Source organism: Planococcus citri, chromosome 3, assembly GCF_950023065.1.
Source record: "Planococcus citri chromosome 3, ihPlaCitr1.1, whole genome shotgun sequence".
Classification (NCBI taxonomy): Eukaryota; Metazoa; Arthropoda; class Insecta; order Hemiptera; family Pseudococcidae; genus Planococcus; species Planococcus citri.
The window spans coordinates 25,855,543-25,880,663 of NC_088679.1; the positions used below are offsets into that span (position 1 = coordinate 25,855,543).

Genomic DNA, 25,121 nt, shown 5'->3' on the forward strand with positions numbered 1-25,121 from the left:
TGTGTTTTTGAGTGTTTATGTATCATTTTAATGTGCTTTTAACATAAAATGCAATTACCAAACGATGTTTTATGTAAGGTACAATATTTTGGCTGTATTTTGTCAAATTTCACGAAAGTTTTATCTTTACATACCTACCCATATTTGGCGATTTTCCTTAATTTTAATGCGTTTTTGAATGTTTTACATCATTTCAACATCTTTTCATGCATTTTAAGTCAATCTTATTGAATTTTCTGCACTTTTTGATAGGTAGCTAATTAACAGTATTGTTGAGACTATCATTTTGGGTTTCAAAGAAGTTTCAATGATGTTGCAATTGTTACTAAAAATTCGTTAAATTTTATTGAAATTTTATCACATTTAGATTAGAAGGTAATGTTATAAGAGTTTGTAGCGTTGTTGAGTGTTTTTACCTCATTTTAAGTTTTTAACACATTTACATCCAAGCCATCTTTATCTCATTGGAAATAAAATACGTAAAATACTTGGCCAAAAAGTGATCAGATGCAAATCCTATGAGTTATTTTTTATATAGTGAGGACCGAATTATGATTACTACAGGACAACAAAATATAAAATGATAAAAAATATATAGGTACATGTGCAAAAAATATATGAAAATGAGTAAACAATTGAAATGAACAGAAATATAGTGACAAACACTTGGTGACATGTAATCAATAAATACCTAATTAGTGAGTAAACAACAAACAAAATACTGGAAATAATACATATAATAAAGAAATGAAAACTAAAACAAACAAAATGACGAAACATCACAATGACATTGGGTAGTTTCAAATTTGGAGAATAAGAAAAAAACGTTCAGAGGCATCAAAACATACCTACCTACTTTAGAATTAAGATAGGCCTACTAGGAAACTGGCTTTTTGAGTGGAATGTTGTTTTTTATAAGATGAACAATTCTTCGACTCTATGCAGTCAGGATGGGGGGCTGAAAATAGGTCCCAATCACGACCGTCAAGAAGAAGACAAAGGGGAAAGATTGTTCCGGACCCACGTTTTCTGGAGAGTCCGGTAAAAGAAGGGCCTGTGATGAGAAAAAAACCGTTTTTTTATTTCTCAAAACATAAATTTTCAAAAAGTTTTGTCCTCGCTTCGCTCGGGCTCGTTTTTTTTTCTTTTTGAAAATTGAAATTTCTAAGTAAAAGTAAATGTCAATCAACTTTTTTAAAGTTTTTTTTTTTTTTTTTTTTTTAAATGAGCTTCTCGCATAAAAAGTGTTGTTTCTGTGACTCTCAAAATGCAAATTTTCAAGAGCTTTCGCCCTCACTTGGACCTGTTCTCTTTTATTTTTCAAAATCAACATCCTAAAAAAATCTTTTGAATTCTAAAATTTTAAAACCCAAAAAATGAACTCCTTGCATAAAAAAACATCGTTTTTAATTCTCTAAAAATACAAATTTTTCAAAAGTTTTCGCCCTCACTTCGCTCAGGCCTGGCCTCTTTTTTTCAAAATCAACTTCCTGAAAAAAAAAACGCTTTTAGGCTTCTCAAAATCAAATTTTCAAAAACGTTCGCCCTTGCTTCACTCGGTCCAGTTCGTATTGAATTCACATTCATGTAGATGTGATTTTTCATTCAACATGGCATTCATGTCATTTTCGTGTACAACTGGTAAACTTTTGATATCCGAGTAATATTTTTTCACTCGTTTCCTATTTATGGGAATATCCTTTGCATAAAGTAACTTGGAAGCTGGCGAATTTTTGCTCAAAAGATTATCTGAAGTTGAACAAGAATCCATGAATGCTTGAGCAATCACACTAAGACACGAATCGACCACATTTGATTTATGTATGTCAAATATGAAATCAGGATTTTTTATCAAGTTCACCCAATATCGTAAAGGTAAACAGTTATTTTTCCAAGCATGTACAACATCAGGATCAGTTATACCATGATGCGATGCTTGACTGTCCAAGAAATCAAATAAATATTTTACTGCCAATGGCGGCCCCTTTTCTTCACGCTTCGCATCGAATATAGTCGCAAATAAATCATCGACAAATTTCTGCAAAATGCTTTTAGTCGCTAATAGTCTGGTTAGATAGATCTCAGAAACCAGTTTATCACCTCGAGTATCTTTTTTAGTGCTGTTACAATTGATTTCACAGTGATCTTCAGGTTTAACCAGGTGCCATGTTTTGTGATTTGTTTCATTAGGTCGCGTATTAGGTGCTGTTAAAGAATTGACGATTTTCTTTTTTATTGATTTCATTGTCCTCGTTGTTCTCGTCAAACCGGGTGTCTCGACTTTATTGAGCCTCAGTGTGGATGCATTACTGATACTTCTGATTTTAGCTGAAACCAAATTGAATTTGCTGAAATCAGGAATTCCATAATGATGCAAAGTATTCAGTCGTCTCCATTCGTGTTCTATTTTTGAAGTAGAATCATAATCAAATAAGGGTGTTGTGAACAGTTTATCATCTATCCATTCTATTTCTGTTGATGATGAATCTGGGCGTTGACTGTAAGGCATGTCGGCATAAATCACATCTATGGCTTTTTCTTTTACTTGAGATATTGTGTCACAATCCAGTACCTTGACTAGTTCTTCTACAACTATTGATTTCAAACCAGTCAACAGAGCAGTTTGTAGGGGAACAGTTACATGAATGGTCATCATTTTGAAATCACCGAAATCTTGCCGAATTATTTTATCTTCGCTGAGGGAGTGTCTGGCATTGGATGTTACAGCATCAATAGGACCTTTATTGACATGTTGTTTTATGGCACAAAATAATCTATACAATGGCTCTCCGGCATTCGCCTTGAGAAATCCGTGAAGTAGGAAACTGAACCAAATGGAAAGCATTTTTTCAACAATACCAACACCTTGTCTGAACATAAGTTTGGGATCATTATTACCTCTGACATATTTTCCAATCAGCTGACTAATCATTGTCTTGATGATATTGGTGCAGTATTGCATGTCATTTTGTAAAGTTATCATCATCATAGAGGCCACTTGGGTTCGTTCACTCATTGAAAAATCTACATGATTTTCAAGCGTTTGAACAAACAGCAGTAGAAAAGTTTTATTAAGAAGTAATTGGTTGAACAATTGTAACCCTTGTTCTTTATCTAATATTTCAAGTGTTTCGTTAAGTATAATGCTATGGTCTTTGATACCTGGGAAAATAATATTCATTACATAGGTATGATAGTCAACAAATGGTAGTTTTCTTTCTAATTTGAAATTAGTGGTAAGATCGGTTATTTCGGTTTGTAAATCAGTAAACGCTGCTTTACACTCTTTGGCTACTCCCAGTTCCAATTCATTTAGACGTTTGTACACTTTTTTCAAGTCTCGTGATTTTTTAGAAAACTTCTTATATGTGAATGTGACTGTGATTGAGATTATTATAATCAATACTATTATACCACCACCATATAAAATATAAGACATCGAATCCCATGAGGATTTTACACTGTACTCATCAACAATCATAGACTCCCGTGGGGATTTCACATTGTACTTCCCAACAATCACTTGTAACTTTGATCCAATATGTACAGTGACGTTTAGAGGCTCATCGCCAATTTCATCTGATTTGCTTAAGCTATTTGGTGGTGGTAGATGACAATTGAGTCTCTGTGGTGTTAAAAGTTCTGTTTCACAACTGCGATCACCAACTTTTACAATTATTTCAGTTTCTCTACACGCCAAATTCACATTTTCCCCCTCAATAATTAGAATTTCATCATTACCTATAGAAGAAGTCTTGATTTCTTCATTAGATGATTTAAATGTTGGATTAGGGTACAACATGAGCCTTGTAAAGTTTTTGTGGGAAGTGTTCATGGAGATATTTTGTACATGAGCAACATTATCCATTACAAATCCATAATTCAATCTGATTGGATTATTTTTGTTGAAGGATGAGCTATCTATATCTGAAATATCAGGTGTCAAACAAATCAATCCAGCACCCGAATTCCAAACTTTGCATTCTGACTCGTATCGTTTCGTCATGTCCTCATTGTAAATGTAAAACAGTGGTTTTTGAATTGAATCAAAGTTTTTTCCAAATATAAATTGCTGGATACCTCCTGCTGGTATACTTTTAGGTGGTTCAATGTCAAATCTAGAAATGTTCGGGTCCTCTAAATAGTTGAATTTGAATTCTCCGTTTCTAAAATTTACGCTAGGATTTTTTTTAAATGTTACACTCACATTACAATTCTTACTCATGTAACAGTTCATTGATTTGTGTAATGCAGGTGTACGACACTTCATTAGACTGGTATTCTTGAAGAATACTTCACAAGCAATTTTATCAATATCAACTTCAACAGAACCATCATCTATGAAATTTCCCTTGAGGGTGAGTTCAGTTCCTCCTGAAAGTGGCCCTTGTTTTGGCAATATGGATATCATTTTTGGCACAATTAATGTGAAATTCTGTGGAGAAATAGCAGAAATTGTTCCCATGTGAACCACAACAGGTCCTGTTTTATCAAATTCTGGGTTTTCGATTGTTTGATTCATCTGGCACTGAATTACTTTTGGTGGATTGTAATTTGGTGAATTCACCATAGGAATACAAGGTAAACCAGCTACAGTGATGTTGCAAATGTTGCTAATTGTTGGTGAGCATAAATTTATCCCTTCAATTAGAACAGTAGTGTACCAAATTCCTTGTAGAGGCGGTGTGAGCTTGTTTATCATTGGATTAGCCTTATCTATTGCTAAAGTACTGTGTTTTGAATCATTTTCGCCGGTAAAATGTCGTATAATGGTATCGTTGTCCAATGATTCAACATTTCCCAGCACCATATGTAAAATTAATGCTGCCAAAAGTAGCATGGTAATTTTATCGCTTCGTTTCGAACGTACCTATTTTTATTATGTCACGTTGAAATGTTACCAGAATTGACTGCCATTACAATTCCAGGAATTGGCTTTAATCCATGAGGTTCGGAAATTAGATGGTAAATGAGCGTCACCGTGTTTTATCTGAAATTAAATTGAAAAATGGGAACAGTCGTTAGTGAAGCTGACTCAATATTGCGCTTACCCAATAGGTACCTACTAAATATGCACGAATGGGTGATGGGTTTACTGATTTATTAATAATTACAGCATCCATTTTTTCAACTTTTTTCCCCATTAAATCAAGGGAAGCTATGGGGTACCCCTCAAAAAATTTCAGCTGCTCAAACAGAAAATTGAGAAACCTATGACAATGGGCTTTCTTATGATAACTGAGAATTCGATTTTTTTCATCAAGTCAATGCTCTTTTTGGATTACCTATACCTAATGGAAAATTTGAAAATGTTCTTTGGTTTTCATGAAAGTATACCTCCTCTTTTTTTCTCTTTCCTTTCCGTCAAAAATTTTGAAAATGTTTTTTAATCAAGAAAACAGTGTTATGCCATTGATTAGGTTCAGAAATAATGTAGGTTACTTTCACGTTTAAAGTGGTTTGTTTCTAAAATCAGATGAATACTTTGAGATCCAATACCCAACTCAACTGCCCAAAGCAAGTAACTACCATACCTATGCATTCATATGTGGTATGAATCAGATTCTTGCCCAAACGTATTCAAATAGGTAATACCTACATAAATATTATTAATCTCTAGCACATGTCTTAATATAAAGGGAAAAAAACTTACTGTTTAACTGAAAAGTCTGTCGTAGAATGAGAAAATAATTTCAAATCCGCCACATGGTTTCAATCACTTGGAAAACAAACTTTTTTCGTAAATATGCGTAACAGCGACCGCACAAGTACATGCACAAGTTAGCGATGAAGTTCAAAATTTTTGAAAACCCCAGTTTTAACTAATCACTTTTCTTCTTTGAAATAAAACATAGGTTATTCCATTCATCTGGTTTCAAGCGTTTTCATTATCTCACCTTCAACCGTTGTCATTATCTCATTTTACCTCATCGCGATACCTACTTCTATGTAGCTGATTTAATTTCAATTTTTTTTCGAAATAAAATTTATTAATAGGTACCTATCATTTTTATATCGAATAATTACTGATAAGTGATGTTGCGAATATCGTGTACAGAATTGACTCATAGATAATTATGTAGAATCAAAAATGTAACGCAACACGTCCATCATTTTTCCATATTGAATAAGTATACCTATCATATGATTTTGTCGCTGGTGAGATTTCCCCTGAAAAATGGGAATGCTTTGAATAGTTTGATAATAGGTACGTAATTAGGGATATTGAGCAAATTCATTTCAGATAATTTTTTTCACATTTTACATTTTAAAAAAAAATGTCAACAGTGACAAGTGAGGACTTCAAAATTTGCGACAAGAAAGTGAAACTTCGGCGTGAATAACTTCAGATCAACACCACTTCCCCTTTTTGGGGAAACCCCCCTTTCTGAAATTTCAATAACACTTTTCTCAGCCCCATTTTAACCAATTTTGAAAATTTTTCAGTACGTATGTTATGTTGTGTATATCCTTAGTAGGTATCTCCACAAAAATTTTCAACCCCCTCCCCTCATATTTACCCCTCAAAATAGCGTTTTTTCGTTATTTATGCCTACTAACAATTAATATTGCGAGATACAATTTTGGAAACACGTTTTTTGGATCTATTTTTGACCCACAAACGTCTTGTACTTTTTTATAAATTTTTTCTTTGTATGCTTTGTAGTGAAGAATTGAAAGAAGGTGTCTTAGGGGGTGTGGGGGGGGTGAAATTGGAATTTTGATAAAAATAACCAATAATGAGTACCTACCTATATGGTATCGTTTTCATATGATTCGATAGCATTCTTATGCTTCTCGAGATACATAGGTACAAAATTCTCAAAAGCTTTTGACTTCGCTCACTCGGGCCTGCGTTCTCTTTTTTTTAAGTTGAAATTTCTAAGGGGAAAACACATTCAAATTCCAAAGTTTTAAAGCAAGAAAAAAATAAACCTCTCACTTAAAAAAAATCATCTTTATGCTTCTCGAAATAGTTCCCTAATGTCAAACACTTTTAGTAAGCGATTCAATGGAATGTTTATAATTAAGTAGGTACTTTTATTTATTATTTTCTATCAATATAAAAACTGTATGATAAAATGTTGAAAACAAATTAAAATAATAGGTTGTGAGAAAAGATATAAAAACTGAAATACCCCCCCCCCCCCCTCCCCTCCAATGACAATATGTAATAAAGTGAAATAAAACAAAGAATACAAATTAATTCAAAATAAATACATAAATAATACATTTTTTTTTTTTTTTTGGTGTTTGTAATTACTTGATTATTACACCCGTCGTATGAGATTTAAATCGAGTTGGTAAGGTCAAGTATTTTAATTAGGTCTAAGAATTTTTTAATTTCGGAAGGGTCGTCTGGTATGAATTGGATTAATAGTAAAAAATCAACAAATAAACAATAAATTACAAAAAAAAATTGAAAACGAAAAATTAAAAGTAAAAAAAGTACCAAACGAAATGCAATGAAGAGAACGAAAAACAAATGAAGAAAATGAAGTAAGGTAATTCGTTGTAGAAATAAAACCAAAATGAAAACGGAAACGAAATATGTACCAAAAAAACTTAGACACAAACATTGAAAAACGAAAGACCTTAAAAAGGAAAATGAAAAATCATCCTCACACCTTGTTAGAATCTGGAAATGAGATTATCAAACTGTTAGAAAATTGAGTCAAAAAACGATAAAAACACGAAAAAATGAAATACCCCTCCCTTTCTAGAATAAAGGTAATAAAATGAAATAATACGAAGAAAAAAAATAATAAAAATGAATTAGGTACTTACAATTCATCATATATATGTACGAGTAAATGGAAAAATAGGTTAAAAAAAGGACAAATGAAAAAAATAATAAAAAAAAGAAACACGACAAGCCTACCTCACCTGCAGGTATTACTCCCCCGCCAAGCGAGGGCGTAAGCCGGGGTTGGGGCTGCGGAGCAACTCAGGGATCGGATGGTTGTTTTTTAAAAAGATGTTTCGAATTTTCTAAAATCCAAAACGCATTGCAGAAAAACTAGATTTCTGAATTCTACTGATTTTTTTAAATGATTCATGAATTTGTGGAAAAATATGAGTACAAATATTACTAGCGCCTAATTCAATACCCAATTCTTTTTATGCTCGTTCTACCACGGGATATCTATCCATACTTCAGGGTCGATCTCGAAAAAGAACGCCGAAGAATTTTGGCTAAATTCAGCACGTGAGGACCTTTATTTTGAGGAAATATTTTCGAAGGCAGTATTGCCAATTTTCTGAACATTATTGTAAATTTTAAAAACCGAAATTTACCTGTCAAGTTTAGGCCTATATAGCTAATCCTTGATGGTTTGAAAATGGCAATAATGACCAAAAGTTGGCACCACTGCATTCCAAAATATGTAGGTATTCTTCAATTTCAGACATGAATATCTTTTTATATTCTAGCATAATTATTGCAAAACATTTGAAAAAAATGGGCGTCTTCGGAGCTCTAATTTTTTCCCGAACTCAAAATGAAGACCTCCACTGAATTCGGTCAAAACCCTCCAAGATGAGTTTTTCTTGCGTTTTTTCGTGATCCACCCTACCATCCATTTACAGTGTTTCAGGTTATGTAACTAATTATAACCTCATGATAGTGGAGGCAAATTAGCATCATATTTCGAAAATAAAAACATTTTTGGCTACCCAAAATTTTATGATGAAAAATTGTCAAGGGTGGCCCCCTGAATAATTCCTGAGAACTACCACCCCACAGACCCCTAGCTAATTTTTTTATGGGGGGTTGAACCCCCCCAAAATGGGTTTTTTGCACTTTTATCCTCAGCGGTTGATTTTACGTCGAATATAGCTTTATTTTTGAATTCTACGTCAAATTTCCGATCTAGTGATATATCAACTGTCTTTCTAACCTCAAGGGGGGTGGGGCTAGAACCATTCAAATTGGAGGGGTTTTCTAAAAAACACAAAAAGGATATCGGCGCATAAGAGGGGTCAAATGGCCCTCGAGAGCGTTCGGGTTGATACTAGCATGGCAGGAGGGTACCATCGAGAAACTACCGCATGAAAAATTTCAGATCCACACCACCCCCCCCTTTTTGGGGAACCCGCCTTTTCTGAAATTTCAATAGCACTTTTCTCAGCCCCATATTAACCGATTTTGAAAATTTTTCAGTATGTTATGTATATCCCTAGTAGGTATCCACCCAAAAATTGTCAACCCCCTACCTTCATATTTACCCCTCAAAATAGCGTTTTTCAGCTTGTTCCATGGTTTTTATCAATAGTAAAAATTGAGGGGGCTAAGTGCTGTAGAGAGGAGTAGACGAGTGCAGCACAAAAACTGACGTCATATTCGTACTCAGCTGTATCGAATCATAAGAAAACGACACCCCACTTATTAATACTTGGTGATTTCCCCAAAATTCCCATTTTACCCTCAACCCTCCATTAAACACATTTTTACACGATTTTGTAGAATAAATACGAGGGGAGGGGGTTGAAAATTTTTGAGGGGATACCTACTAAGGATATACATAACATACTGAAAAATTTTCAAAATCGGTTAATATGGGGCTGAGAAAAGTGCTATTGAAATTTCAGAGAAGGGGGGTTCCCCAAAAAGGGGAGATGGTGTGGATCTGAAATTTTTCACGCGGTAGTTTCTCGATGGTACCCACCTTCTATACTAGTATCAACCCGAACGCTCTCGGGGGCTATTTCGCCCCTCTTACGCACCGATAACCTTTTTGTGTTTTTTAGAAAACCCCTCCAATTTGAATGGTTCTAGCCCCACCCCCCTTGGGGTTAGAAGGACAGTTAATATATCACTAGATCGGAAATTTGATGTAGAATTCAAAAATAAAGCTATGTTCGACGTAAAATCAACCCCTGAGGATAAAAGTGCAAAAAACCCATTTTGGGGGGTTCAACCCCCCCATAAAGAAATTAGCTAGGGGTCTGTGGGGTGGTAGTTCTCAGGAATTATTCAGGGGACCACCCTTGACAATTTTTCATCATAAAATCTTGGGTAGCCAAAAATGTTTTTATTTTTTCTTATTTGCCTCCACTATGAGTGATGCTAATTGCAAAAAATTGTAAATTGTTCATTCATGTAAAAGATCAGCTGGGTTTTCTACGTCGCTCGAGCTGCACTCATGTCTCTGCGGCCCATAAACATTACATTGCTGCAGTACCTACAAAAGATGAATGAAAATACATCTCAAATCAATAGACGATTGAGTAACAAAAAATAAGTTGGTAAGTAGGTACATACGTATTATGTAAGCATGAAAAAGTAAATAGTGGGAGTGGTACTAAGAACCCATTGATTTCAAATTCGTATCAAATATAATTCGAGCACTTTGCGAGACAGTTCGTCTCATCAACGAAGGGAGAAGACAGGAATCCTTTCAAATAATATTTTTTTAGATTTCGCCACGTTTCTTTTTCAGGTTACAAAACCTTAAAATTACAATAAGTTCGAATTGATTCATATGTAGGCATCCTACCTAATTGGATTTTGAAAGAGTCTTTGGTAACCTCCAAGTCCCTCATTTTCGAAATTGGATTCAAAAAGCAAAACTTATTTCAAAAATTTAAGGCTGACGAGAATTAGGTACCTATTATGTAAAAAGAAATAAGCGCCGAACGCTATACTTCTGATTTTTTTTGTTTATTAACAAGTCGGATGAAAAAAATAAATCAATATTCAATCTTGTTGTTTTAAAATTGGACAACCAATGTGCCTTTTACACTGAATTTTCTGAAAAATTTTATTTGAAATCAAGGATCCTTGTGCATGAGACTTGTAGGGAGTGTCAAGATCTCATTTTGAAAATTTCCCTCAAGAAGAGTAGGCTCACCTTTCATGATTATGTGTTTCTGGCAAATTGTGCAGGCAACGTTTATTTTAAAAAATATTTTCACGCGAGATTCCTCATATAGACTCATAGACATCTAGGTACCTCTTTTTTCTCAAGCTTTCACTTTCAAATTAAAAATAAACTATTGTAAAATTGTTCACCACTTCCCTTCAAGTCCTACATTGCTTTTAAATTCAGTAACATTTGATTAAGTACCTCATCATTGGCATTCATGGATAATATATCCTCCAGAGCATTAGCAATCGCTGTGAATGAAGGACGATCTTCTGGCACGTAACTCCAACATTTGTGTATTAGACTGTACCTGTAATTATAAACAAAAAAAAAAGTTGATTTAAAAAAAACTGCCAGAATGAGACAATCAGGAGTACAAAAAAGAGGTACATACAACTCATCTGAGCAGTTAGGGGGTTTTTCCATTCTATACCCTGATTGTAAAGCCGGTAATAATTTTCCTAAACCTGAAAATGAAGGATAAGGTGTTGCTCCCAATGTTAAAATTTCCCAAAGCAGTATGCCGTATGACCATCTGTAAATTTAAAAAGGACATCTTTAAAACCATTTAGTAAATCATCTTTAATAGTAAAAATTCCAAATTAAATTGAAATTGATTGATTTTAATTTTTAATTGATATATTTTTCTTGTTTAACTGACACATCAGATTGAGTTGAGTAATAGCCATGACCAAGTGCTTCAGGAGCCATCCATTTCACTGGTAATCTGCCTTTTGTTTCCTTCCGGTAGTACTCTTTATCTCGAATGTCCCTTGCAAGACCAAAGTCTGCTACTTTCATTGTGTAATCCTTGGATACTAGAACATTTCTTGCAGCAAGATCACGGTGCACACACTAAAAAAAAAATTGTTTTCATTAGTATGTAGGAAAAGAATAATCACTATTGACCTAACAGCCAACAGTTTGGGTACCCATCATGTAAGTAGGTAAAAGGCTGACTTATGTAGAAAGAAACAGATGTAGAATTAGCTGAATTGGGAACATACTTTTTTGGAGGCCAAATATTCCATTCCATTTGCTATTTGTTTAGCAAATACCAACAAAGTTTTCTTAGTTAAATTGCTCAATTTGAGTTCACTCTTAATAAAGGGGAGATGATTACGAAGAAAGTCGTGTAAATTTCCATGTGGAGCAAATTCAGTTATGATAAGTAATTCCCCATTCTTGGTGCAACACCCCAACAGTGTTAAAACATTGGCATGTGCACCAATCAGTTTCATTATTTCCATTTCAGTTACTAAATCAATCATGTCTTCATCAGAGTGATCATCTATAAGTAAAGTATTACTTTTATAATTAAAATCAAAACTCTCGAGTTGACTATGACTATGTAACCTAATACCATACAACTGCCTCTGCAGAATAGGTACATTTTACCTAGGTACCTTTCAACATCTTCACAGCAACAGTGGTAACAAAGGTTCTCTGCAGGATTCCCAATGCCTCTGCTTGAACCACTTTGCCAAATTCTCCTTCTCCTAAACCATGTCCAAAAGATAAATTCTCTCTTGGAAACTCCCATTTTTCATCATATGGCACAAAATATTCGGTCTTCGATGATGTTCCATCCACAATTCTTGAATCTTCGGCAGCAACAATTGAAATATTGGGTAATTTCTAGAATAAAAAACACAACAGTGAGTGTAGAGTAAGTAGGTATTCATCTCTAGTTTTTGAGGATTTTGATTATTGTTTTGAAATTGCTTACCAGCATATTTGACATATCTTCATCTAATTCTATCTGGTGTTCAATAATGACCTGCTTAATATGCTGCCTCAAAGATATAGACTCCATGCACATTTTGTTCATACGTTGTTGTGCTTCAACCAACGCTTGTGATTTTTTCGCATATTTTTTAGAAAACTTTCTACATGTGAATGCGATTATGATCAAGATTGGTATTGTAATAAATACTATTATACCACCACCATATAAAATATAAGGCATCAAATCCCATGAGGGTTTTACACTGTACTCATCAACAATCATTGGCACACTTGAGGATGTAACATTGTACTTCTCAACAATCATTGCTTCCTGTGAGGATTTTACATCGTATTTTTCAACAATCGTCGACTTCCGTGAAGATTTTACATTGTATTTCCCAACCATAACTTGAAACTTTGGTCCAATATGTACAGTGATGTTTAGAGGCTCATCACCAATTTAATCTGATTTTTTTAAGCGATTTGGTGGTGGTAGATGACAATTGAGGCCATGTGCTGTTAAAAGTTTCACTTCACAACTGCGATTACCAACTTTTACAATAAATTCAGCTTCTCTACAAACCAAATTCACATTTTCCCCCTCAATAATGAGACTTTCATCATTACCTATTGTAGAAGTCTTGATTTCTTCATAAGATGATTTAAATGTTGGATTAGGGTACAACATGAGCCTTTTAAAATTATTGTTGGTAGTGTTCACGGAGATATTTTGTACATAAGCAACATTATCCATTACAAATCCATAATTCAATCTGATTGGATTACTCTTGTTAAAGGATGAGCTATCTATATCTAAAATATCAGGTGTCAAACAAAGCATTGTAGTACCCGTATGCCAAACTTGGCATTCTGACTCGTATCGTTTCGTCATGTTCTCATTGTAAATGTAAAACAGTGGTTTTTGAATTAAATTAAAGTTCTTTCCGATTACATATAGTCGGATACCTCCTGCTGGTATACTTCTAGGTGGTAGAATGTCAAATTTTCCAATGTTAGGGTCGTCTAAATAGTTGAATTTGAATTCTCCGTTTCTAAAATTTCTGCCAGGATACTTTTCAAATGTTACACTCACACTGCAGTCCTTGCTCAAATAACAATTCATTGATTTGTTTAATGCAGGTGTACGACACTTTATTAGACTGGAATTCCTGAAGAATACTTCACAAGCAATTTTATCAATATTAACTTCAACAGAACCATCATCTATGAAATTTCCTCTGAGGGCGAGTTCAGTTCCTCCTGAAAGAGGCCCTTTTCTTGGTAATATGGATTTTATTTTTGGCACAACTAATGTGAAATTCTGTGGAGAAATAGCAGAAAATTTTCCCATGTGAACCACAACAGGTCCTACTATATTATCAAATTCTTCGTATTCAATTGTTTGAATTGTTTGGTCCATCTGACAGAAAATTATTGTTGGTGGTTTGTAATTTGGCGAATTCACCAAAGGAATACAAGGTACACCAGCTACAGTGATGTTACACATGTTGCCCAATGTTGATGAACATAAATTTATCCCTTGAATTAAAATAGTAGTGTTCTCATACCAAAATGCTTGAAGAGGCGGTATGAGCTTGTTTATAATTGGATTAGCCTTATCTATCGCTGAAGTATTGAATTTTGAATCATTCTCGCCGGTCAAATTTTGTATAATTGTATTGCTGTCCCGTGACTCAACATTTCCCAGCACCATAATATGTAACATTAACGCTGTCAAGGGTCGCATGTTAATTTTATCGATCATTTTCAAACGTACCTATTTTTATTCTGTGATGTTGAAATGTTACCAGAATTGAACGCTATTACAATATTCCATGAATTGGCTGTAATACATGAGGTTCGGAAATGAGATGGTAAATGAGCGTCACCGAGTTTTATCTGAAATTAAATTGAAAAATAAGAGCAGAAGTTGTTAATTAAGGTAGCTCAGTACTGCGCTTAATAGGTACCTAAAATCTAGATCTGTTGAATTTGCTCGAGAGGGTAGTAAGTTTGTCAATTTTGTACAGTCAATGCTCGTTATAGCAGTATTGCAGCTGATTAGGTACAGCATCCATTCTTACAATACATAGAATATTTCGATCTCTGATTCACGCAATTTTACTCATTTTTTTATCAGATCATGAGAAGCCGCTATATAGTTGCTCTCAAAAAATCTAGGCTGCATTGGGTAGGTATGTTCCTACCTATATTGGAAAATTTTTAAATGTTCTTTCGTACCTATTTATGAAAGAATAACTTTTCCTTTTACCCTCGACCCCTCCCCTCGAATCCCTCCACACTCAAAAATGTTAAAAATGGTTTTTAACCGAGAAGCATTGTTATGTCACTGATTAGATTCAGAAAATATGTAGATTAGGTACTTTCAAGCTCAAAGTGATTAGTTTCTAAAATCAGATGAACACTTTGAAATCCAATAACTAACTGTCCAACGTAGTTATAACTGACATAGGTAGGCGTTCATATTGTGAATCAGATTCTTGCCCTAACGTATTCAAATAATACAGAAATATATCAATCTCTTGCACATGATCATAATATTATGTATTCAAAAGGAAAAAACTTACTGTTAACTGAAAAGTTTGTCGTAGAATTTAAAAAAAAACATCACTTCATTTTAATCCGTCACATGGTCTGAATCACCTCGAAAACAAACATTTTTCGTAAATCGTACGTAACAGCGAACTCGTAAGTACACGTACACAAGTTAGCAGTGAAGCTCGGAATTTTAAAAAAATCAGTTCTAACAAATCACTTTTTTTCTTTGGAATAAAACATAATTCAACTTCAACTATTGTCATTGCCTCATTGGTCATTGGGATATTAGATAGGTACTTCTATACAGCTCATTTACAGTTTCAGTTTTTTTTTTCGAAATGAAATTTATTAATATCATTTGAATATCAGATAGTTACTGATAAATGATGCTGTGAAAATCGTGTACAGAATTGACGCATATTTATAATCATGCAGAATCGAGAAACAATGTAGGTAGAGGTACGTACACTACCTACGTATGTACAACACGAACACATCCATAATTGCTCAATATTGAGTAAGTATATCATATAATTTCGTCGTTTTGTTAATTTTTGTGAATTTTCTGCTTTTTTGATAGGTACCTAAGTATGAAGTAATTTACAGTATTGCGAAGACTTCAATTTCATGTTTCGAAGAAGTTTCAATGATGTTTTATGATCCCTATGCGATTGTTACTAAAATTCGTTGAATTTTATTGGAATATAATCACATTTTGATTAGAAGGTAATGTTATCTAAGTTTATAGCGTTTTTGATTGTTTTTTACCTCATTTTAACACGTTTTCGATACTTACCTACTTAAATGTTTTTCACATTTTTGGCAAATTTAAATTTACAGTGATTTAATTTTTTATTTTAATATTTTCGCATCACTTTGACGTTTTTTTAACCCATTTTTGGCAAATTTCATTAATTTCTCATTAATTTTTATTTGGTAATAAGAAATACTTAATAATAGAGTACTTAATGGCCTCGAGAAGCCATTATTTTCTTTAGAGTTCCTTCTTAAATATGGGCAATGTCATTAGATGCTTTTCGTTAGCACAAACAAGTAGATGAATCAATTTTATACTTAGCATTTTTGAAAACTTTAGAATTGAATAATTGATAATTGAAAGTGATACAAAATGATCTCCATTCTCCAGAATATTCTCAATTTCAGAATCGGGTACTTGATATGTCGTGAAAGAAGATGTAAATGGTACAGATTGTAAAATATAATATCAAAATACTTAATCTCTCATTTACGAGGAGTAGATACCTCCTCAACATTTTTCATTTTACTTGGCGACAAAATTTATTTTTCTAGATTTTCTAAGATAATGTACTTACTTACTTTGTACTTACTTACTAACTTACTTACTTACTTACTTACTTACAAGTTACATGCATACAAACGTTTGTTCGTACTGACTACTGACACCAACTCAAATGAAAATAAAAATCATTGAAAAACCAAAATAGAATAAAATAGAATTTAAAAACATTTTTGAGGAGCACAAATAGGCAGAATGCAAAGTCATGTTTTAAAAAATGTGTACCTTATCTTATTATATTTTTTATTTCATTTTCAAATAATTATTTGTATTTTTTTTTTTTCAATTTCCATTTTCCAATTCATTCAAAATTTCAAATTGATAATTACATTATAGAAGAAAAATGGACATGAAAAATTTTGAAGTTCAAGTCTTTGAGAATGTTGTGGAAAAAATTTAAATTTGTGGAAAGGAGTAAAAAAAAAACATTTGTTCAAAATAATAATTTATTAAATAAATAAATAAAATATACAATGAAAAAAAATAAAATAAAAATAAAAATTTATTCCATCAACTTCAACGATGACGTAAAAAGGAGAAAATCGACTTCAGCCAATCGCGCATGCGCAAGCACTGATACAATGTTCCGTCCCGTTCCGTTCCACTCTATGGCGTATCAGTCTGTGAGATAACTTCAACGTATGAATTCTTTGAATTTACTTACGAATTTTATTTAGTTTAGTTTTGTTTGTAGCATCGCTGTGTACAAGTGTATGTTAATGTTATGTGGATGGTTAGTGAATGTTTCTAGACATGAATTTATCGAATGAAATTTAATCGTGGAAAATTGATGAATAAATTCTGAGTAAGTGTTTTTCCCATGTAAGCGAACTAGTTATTAATTTAGCGAGCAATTCGTTTACCATTTCGAGTCGTGTTTACGTTCAATACCTTCATACGGAGCTCGTTTTTCGGTATTTTTTTTTATCAAGTATGACCTGATTGTAAACGTGTTCTCGGTTTAAAAAAAAAGATCTAAACGGTTTTTTTCAAATGTTTTATCATCTAGTTATCCATTATTAGTAATTCAAAATACGTTCGAACAATGATAACGGCGTGTTAGAAATCATTATAAATAGTTCGAAGCGAGTGTTACGCGTGGTAATCTGTTGCTTGTGCTGTGCATAGAAATGGTGTTGCTTTTTCTTTTCTACTACAGTGGTCTTCTTCGGTGTTAGCTCTACGAATTCGAAATTTCTTTAACGACCGGAAACCAGTTTGATATTTTGTGGTGGTAGTCGAATCCATCAGTTGGACTACTCTGGCACGTGTTTTTCATGGTATGAGTCGTCGAGTGTTCGTATCAATGTTTCAAATGTGATTTCGCCGGTTGTGGTTTTTAAAAATAGTTTGAGAATCTTATCAGTTTTTAGGATTGCGAGTACCTACGTTGATTGAAGAGGTTTGATTAATGGTTATCTGAATTTTTTCTCTTTAGGATTATACTAAATCGTCGAGCTTATCCGTTCGATTCATTTTGCCAGTCGTAGTCGAGTACCTGGTACTAGTAATTCGAATCCGTTTTCGCTGACTTTACGAAATACCAAATTCCAAGTACATAATATTACATTGTGGTTCGAGAACGAGAGTAATTGTCACGTTGTAGATAACGCGATATTCAATACAGCAAGGTTTCAGGAAACGTATGAAATTTCACACGTTGAAATTGGCGCGAAAATATTTCGAAATAGGAAAGATGATAACGTTAGCGATAAGTAAATATCGCCCTTATTGAAAAAATTTACGTACGAAGTGTTTTAAAACTAGATACAAACGTATTGAAAAAATTTCACGTTCTGTGACAGCCTCGTGTTTACATTTTTCGTTATCATTTTTCAACATTACCCTCGTATCGAAATTATCGTCCTTTTCTTCCAGCTTTTTCATTCCTTTTTAAATGATATACTCTTACGTGAAGAAAGTATCATTTAATGTAAAAAAAAGAAAGCGAAACGTTCGAGTTTTTTCGCCCTTCTTTCCAGTTTCCAGTATAATTGAGCTTTTGAATACGATTGGATTTCTCGCATCTTGCCTACGTTCGTTGCATAGAATAGTGAAACAAATTCATGATAATTTGAAAAATATGTTGAAACGAGTGAAATGAGCCTTTTTAACGTTACGACCCCCGAAGCCGGTTAATTTTTCAAACCATAAAGTTCCATTTCGCCGGTCTCGAGTTCCCTCTTCGTAGATTAATTTCCCCAAGCCAGGTTTCTCTTCTGGCTGATTATTTCGACGATAAGTTGTATACTCTTGTTCGGGCCGATGAATTTTTGCTCGACTATTTATGCAGCTTATTTTTCAAACGACTAAAGATAATTATTTTTTGGCAAAAATCGCCGCGTGTAATTACTACGAGAATTAATTCGACCACGAGGCCGAATACGAAAAGATTGCGATAAAAGGAGCCATGTGCTGTTGTTTTCGTCTTTTCCTCGTGTCTCTCTCTGATGGTAATGGAGTGATTTGAGATAAACCTCGGTCTAATAACCTTTTTAAATCGAGGTTTTTTTTTCTTGAAAAAAGTTTATTTTCTGTTGAACCAGTATGGTGGGTGTTTCTTGAGCGAAAAATATCATCGACGAGGTTCCAAGGAGTAAATAAGTTGATCGAATATGGCACGACAAGACTCTCACAGTGAATTTGATCCCAAATTTATGAACGATTACGGGTCAATGACCTCTGTGTACGAAATGTTTCGCCGATGTGATTTATTTGATTGGTTCGAAGAAATATTTCCAAGGTAGATAATGTTTTCCATCGTGTTACCCTTCTCTTTCCCCTCAACTCTATGTTCTTTATCAATCAGGTAATTATAGCTGTCTGGCGTCGTCAAATACCTATAGCTCTTTACCGCTCTCTGATATCAAACCAGAACTTGGATACCTACTTTTCGTCGTCGAAAAGTTGAAATTATACTTCGAAAGTTCCTAAGTTATAAAATAATAGTTGATAGGACCATATATTATGACAGAGTAATTAAAAATTGACGACCTTTTTATGGAAAAAAGAAACTCGAGGGGAGTACTCGTCTAGAATAAAGCATACGATTATCGATTTAATGACACGAAGAAATTAAAAATAAAACGTGCTGGTTAAATGAGGTTTTCTATAGAATGAGGATTTTTGAGTGTGCTTCTGGATTTTTTTAGGCATTTTGAAGAATGATGTGAAAATGGTGGATCGTCATTTTTTTTGAGAAATTTGTGATTTTTCATGTCAAGGATGATTTTTCATCAGGAAATTCAATTTCAAAAATTTATAATTTCAAGATTGGATGTATTGGGAGAAGTTTGTGTGTAGCCCCCCCCCCCCGACAAATTGGCACAAAATTATTCCTATAATTGTCTTATTCATAGTCTGATTATGACTAAAAAGTAAAAATACAGTAGTAAGTGAACTGAACTTATTTTTGAAATTCAGATGAAAAGTGTAGCCAAACCGAAGTCATTTTCCTCTTCCTCCTTTGCTTGTACTCGTGTGGTAATTTTTGGTTTTCAGGATCTTGAAAGTGAGACTAGAAAAAGAGCTGTAGGAAATTGCATTTAAATGATAACGTTATCATGATTCTGATACATCACAGCTGGATAGGCATTTTCCCCTCTCTTTCAGTTTGTAATTTCAATCTCACATGTGTTCTTTCAAGCTTTTGAAATGTTCATTCTTTGAACAATATTTACTGTTTTTTTTTTTGAAAATTTTCTATTTTTTTTTTTTTTTTTTTTGATTGTTGAACACGATTTAGGTTTCTTAACCCCTCTCCCCCCATTTTTTTCCCTTCCCTTTAAGACCTGGACAGTTTCTGCTTGGAAAGTTAGTTCATTTCCAATTTTTTTTTGAAATTTTACGAAACTAAGCTAACAATTGTTATAGAATGGCATCAAGAATATGAAGTGAAATTTTTTTGAGTTTCAAAATCAAACCTTTGCAATTGGCTCATTCCTTCCTTCCTTCTTTTTTTTCTTTTTTGAAAGTGCATGGAAAATTATAAAATGTTAGTTCAGGAAATTCTGTTTGAGTTTTTGATGAAAAAATTGTTTCCCTCCTCCCCATCCCCTCCACTTCATTTTTTGAATGTTTAAGACTAGAAAAATGATGTGATTTTATTGCATAAAATTTCAAATTTTGTTGCCATTGTTTTTTGAGGAGGGGGGGGAGGGAATTTAGGTTTGCCATTTTTTTTATCAATTATTCAAAAATTAAAAAAATTAAATCTTTTTTTTTCTCAAATAGGGTATGCACATGCATAAAAAAAATGTATTTTGCCAAGATCGTTCCAATTTCAAAAATACCTTGAAATTGATCCCCTTGCTCGTCTAATTGTTGGATTGTTGCATGTGACCCAAATATTTTGAAATTTTCTCTTCTGTGGAGGGGGGAAAAAATTTTGAACTTGAGAAAGTTCAACCGAAATAGCATGCTGAAGTATGTACTGTACATTAATACTAGCCAAAATCTGGGGTCCTGAAGTACATACATTTTTCAATCATTTTTTGTAAATTTTTAAAAATCAAATTTGAATCAAAAATTTCAAAAAATATAAATGTTAAAAAAAATTGAGCTAGTGAGCTGAAATTTGGCGTGTGGCTCATTTTCTACATCCCTCCTCATCCTCCTCCTCCCCCTCCTCTCCCCCCCCCCATCCTGTTTCATACCATTTCAAGCTGTTTTGGACTCTCCAGCAGATTTTTGAAGGTTGAAATTTCCTCTAAATTTTACCCAATGGTGTTGAGCCTTCAGCCATATGTTTTAAATTTCAGATTTTCATAAAGTGCAATTTGAAACTGTCCAAATTAACTTCAACCTATATAAATGCGATTGCGGTCTTTGTTTTCCAAAATCGGTTTCTGCTAGTCAAGAACCATACTTCATGATTGAATATTTTAAAAATTTATGGTTCTAAACAGGCGAAAACCAATTTTGGAAAATTGATGTATAATCGATCAGGAAGGTCATTAAAAATCAAAATCATTAATCGCGTTTATAGGTGCTTAAGTCAATTTGGATAATTCTTATGGGACTTTTTGAAGGCCTGAAATTTACAAAATAGTTCTGGAGACTCTAGAGCGGCTTGAAACCTCTTTTAATCGACTCAGCATGTTGAAATTAAAGCTTTCCAACTTTATTAAGTAAGATTTTGTGGAAATTTCCACTCTCAAACATTTTCTGTAGGCTCCAGAACTACTCTAAACGATTCGAACCAGTTTCCAATCTATTCAGATGGTCGAAAATAATTTACATTGAAAATTTCAATTTTCTGGGTCAATTTGATAAAATTTGTATTTTTTTACATTTCTGCCCAAAGATTTTCAAAAATTGCCAAAAATTGAAAAAATACACTTGAGAGGCTACAATTTTATTGTCAAACTTTTAAGATCTTAATTCTGTCCAGTTTAAAAATCTTTCTGTCGGTTGGGATTCCTCCCTTCTTGTTAGTAATATTCCAAATCAAAATTCAAAAAAACTTAGGTGAGGGTAGAAAAATTCATAAAATTAATTCGGTTTTAATTTTTGGGAAAAACTTAATGAAATTACGTACCTCAGGTTTCCCAGTTCATTAATTTTCACTCAATTATAATAGACCTAAAAAATGTCATTCTTCTTTCGAATATTGATTTTGAAGAAGTAAGAGTCGCGGGGGTGGGGGGGGGGTGAAATACGTATGCAATACATTTGTTCCACTCATTCCGTTAACATTTTAGATCTGAAAAAAATGAATGAATAAATAAATAAAAATAAAAACACAAAAGGATCATCCCTGAGGTCCTTGCTCAATACACATGACAGACTGAAAAAAAATAGCCTTTGGTTAGACGATCGTGAAATTCAGATCTAAAAACACGAATCGTATCTTTTTATCCTCTCGCTCACCCAATTCACATTCCAAAAATTAAATTCTCATCGCCATGCACATTGAAAAGATAAACAGACCATTCTGAAAATTTCCAAATTGAACTCGGGTCGTACAAACGAACGCTAGCCTCATCGCAGTAATAAACTGACTACGCAATTACACGTAAATTCGCACTTGAAAACGACCTAACATCGCCACCGCAATCTAATGAAAACTCAAACTAACCCATTCATTTGTCCAGCAGTCCAGCCGGCTATCTCTTAAGGGATGAAAATTTCGCCATAGCTGCGTCGAAAGAACCAATATACGAGTAACAACGTTTTCGAGCGTAAACACTAAACACGAATGACGACATGTGGTTAGCTCGGTATGTTCGAAATACATAGCAATAGCTTAAGCAAAGACCGTAAAGAAAGTGGATGAAAGTGTACCCAAGACGACGAAAAAGGGAGCCAGGGGGTATGGGTTAAATGACCCAAAAATACTGCACGCCGAACGTTAAACGTTAATTACGTAACGAAGCTATTCATCTCTGTATGTACTTCTGCTTGATTCTCGCCTTCTCGCACATCACATCTTGGTTAATTTGTGCGCTAAACCACCCTTATGGGCTTTTTCAATGATTCGTGTGTTGTAAGCTTCTTATATGTGGTAGAATCTTAGACGCGACTGACGTATTTGCGAGCCTGAACTGGGTAGATGGGTAGGTCTAGATCGTGTGTATTTCGATACTTTCTGTGTAGTGTTCGCTTCTGTGTATGTAAGGTACGTGTATTTTAGAGCCTTTGTCGGCCTCTATGCTTTTCTCTGTTTCTGTTCTAGGCTACGTTAAAACGTTAATTGCGTAACGAACATGTCTGAAGTTTAGAATTAACGGTAGGGCCACGGTGACGGGAACGAATCGACGACGAGTTAGGCTAATTTTCGAACTAATAAACGAGGGCAGGCAAGACGTAGTTAGTCGGCGAATTGCGAAATTCGAAACACAACGCCATCGTAGCCAAGTTGTTTAACAAAGTATTACGAGTAAGTGTAGCAAACGCAGCGGAAAACAATCGACGGGGGTGCGACGATGATGACGACACCGTGAAGCTAGCAGGAAGAAGGCACCCGGGGCGGGGGGAGGGGTGAATTTCGCGAATGAGCTATTCCTGTCTCCTTGGGTTTTTTGGATGAAAAATTACCGCCATGCCATACCCGACACAGTTGTGAATGATGGAACGTGTATAGCTCGGTGTACGCGAAAAGAAAGCTTTCTAGCGTAAAAAGCATTTACCCGAGGGTATTTTTACCTTTAATTTGGTCGCGTTTCAGATCGTAGATTGCGGATAAAAACGCTACTGCGAGTTGGCATTCGTACTCTCGCGTACCTCTACGTATCGCGAAGTATTTCACGTTTGAAGCAACAGAAGGAAAAAAAATGCCAGGATGAGAGAGAACGTGGAAGTGAAAAAACACGCAACTCGTCGACTGCAGAATTTGTTTTTTTAAATTACCCACCTCGTATCTACCCTGTGCATATCGTTCTAGTGTTAGTATACGACCACACCGTATCGAATAATAAAACAAAATATTTTGCGAGTATGTATACTTAAGAGACTACACGTTTGGCGAGAATCGTTAAATTTCATTATGCGATGTGCGTTCTGAAACCCTTCCCATTCCTGTTTTTCTTTTCACAATGTTGTTTGTTTCACTTATCTTTTTTTTTTTTGTTACGATACGCGAAGATCAGAAATTTATTGAAATTGATGAATTTTTTACCTCGAGATGTTTCTGATTCAGTGTCAAAAAAATCTATTTAAATTACGAAAAGTTGAGGACACGTTGCTTCATCGAATAAGGAGGGGATGATATCTGTTGAAATTTTTCCCCAAATAATTGATGTACGAGTAGCTCGGTGTAGAAAGTTGTTATGCTTTTGAAGTTTGAAGTTGAATAAAATTAGGCTTTTTTGAAATTTTTAGGTACAAGTTTTCAGTTTTTTTATTTATTTACTTTTTTTTTTGTTGCCAAGTAAGTAGGTAAAAATGCGAAAGTTGAAGAACGAAATAGTTATTTGTTCTTTTTTGTTCGAAGGGGATGGCCATCCTGACCCAGTTTTGCGAAATGGTTAATTTTTAAATATTCCAGCGAGTTGAATTGAACGCGTTGAAAATTTAAATACCTCGAGTTCGATTTTTTTTTCGCTTTTCACTAATAAAAAACGTTGATGGAAACGACAATATGACGGAAAATATTCCTTCGCGAAAGTTGTGGAAAATAATTTTAGAATTCGGTGGAATTGAAGTACTCGAACTTTAGATGTGAAATAAACGATTTTGAAAGTGAGAATGAAATTCCTCTTCCCTTGTCTCGCATCGAGCATATCTTATTAGAGATGAAAAAGTTCACATGTCCTCGTAAAGACTAAAAACTCTTCACGTAAGGAGAAAATTTTTTACAAATGGTTGAAAAATTTGGAAGGAGAAGCACTTTGTGCCAGTCTTGCGAAGAAAATGAATTTAATTTTGAAGTTAAAGAACGGAAAAAATTGGTGTATTGAGATGTTTCATGGGGTATGTCTTCCTGTAGAAGGGGAGGGAAGGCATTTTTTTCCTGAAATGATCAAGAAAATTAGAGATATAGGCATAAGGCATAACATTTCATGATTCCAGGCTCGAAATGGCTTTAAAAGGACGTGGCGAGAATTCAGACCTTTTAAGAAGGGAGGTATGCCCACCAAGAAAAATTTTGGACCAGACACAGTTGAATCGAAAAAGTATGCAGAAATACTTTTACACTTCTCTGAAGT

The 25,121-nt window shown here is 34.0% G+C and overlaps 5 protein-coding genes across 8 annotated transcripts in view; 2 read left to right on the plus strand and 3 right to left on the minus strand.

Moving 5' to 3' along the window:
• Window positions 1–313: 313 nt before the first annotated feature.
• On the minus strand, window positions 314–5,891 carry LOC135838942 (plexin-A4-like). Its single transcript, XM_065354768.1, has 2 exons — window positions 5,654–5,891; window positions 314–4,990 (listed from the first exon to the last, which is right to left on the minus strand). Exon 2 carries the CDS (start codon window positions 4,838–4,840, stop codon window positions 1,553–1,555), a length of 3,288 nt encoding a protein of 1,095 aa, XP_065210840.1. The 5' UTR covers window positions 4,841–4,990; window positions 5,654–5,891; the 3' UTR covers window positions 314–1,552.
• A 4,091-nt stretch (window positions 5,892–9,982) lies between these two features.
• On the minus strand, window positions 9,983–12,163 carry LOC135841424 (fibroblast growth factor receptor homolog 1-like). Its single transcript, XM_065358370.1, has 5 exons — window positions 11,876–12,163; window positions 11,530–11,723; window positions 11,263–11,403; window positions 11,070–11,178; window positions 9,983–10,184 (listed from the first exon to the last, which is right to left on the minus strand). Exons 1-5 carry the CDS (start codon window positions 12,137–12,139, stop codon window positions 10,095–10,097), a joined length of 798 nt encoding a protein of 265 aa, XP_065214442.1. The 5' UTR covers window positions 12,140–12,163; the 3' UTR covers window positions 9,983–10,094.
• Window positions 12,164–12,237: 74 nt separating this feature from the next.
• On the minus strand, window positions 12,238–14,103 carry LOC135839305 (plexin-2-like). The gene is made up of 2 exons (XM_065355287.1): window positions 12,598–14,103; window positions 12,238–12,506 (listed from the first exon to the last, which is right to left on the minus strand). The coding sequence occupies exon 1, from the start codon at window positions 14,101–14,103 to the stop codon at window positions 13,057–13,059; it is 1,047 nt and encodes a 348-aa protein (XP_065211359.1). The 3' UTR covers window positions 12,238–12,506; window positions 12,598–13,056.
• Window positions 14,104–17,137: 3,034 nt separating this feature from the next.
• Window positions 17,138–25,121, plus strand: part of LOC135839444 (putative peptidyl-tRNA hydrolase PTRHD1) — a 168,715-nt gene continuing 160,731 nt past the window's right edge. The window contains exon 1 of one of the 3 annotated variants that reach the window (XM_065355459.1): window positions 17,138–17,278. The gene's annotated coding sequence lies outside the window, so the exon portion shown is untranslated. Of the gene's footprint in view, window positions 17,279–17,535; window positions 17,754–17,793; window positions 17,876–25,121 lie in introns of those variants that run through there. The other 2 variants (XM_065355461.1, XM_065355460.1) reach the window with 2 other exon arrangements.
• Window positions 17,140–25,121, plus strand: part of LOC135839442 (plasma membrane calcium-transporting ATPase 3-like) — a 32,697-nt gene continuing 24,715 nt past the window's right edge. Inside the window, exon 1 of one of the 2 annotated variants that reach the window (XM_065355454.1) lies at window positions 17,140–17,278. The gene's annotated coding sequence lies outside the window, so the exon portion shown is untranslated. Of the gene's footprint in view, window positions 17,279–17,856; window positions 17,876–25,121 lie in introns of those variants that run through there. The other variant, XM_065355455.1, reaches the window with a different exon arrangement.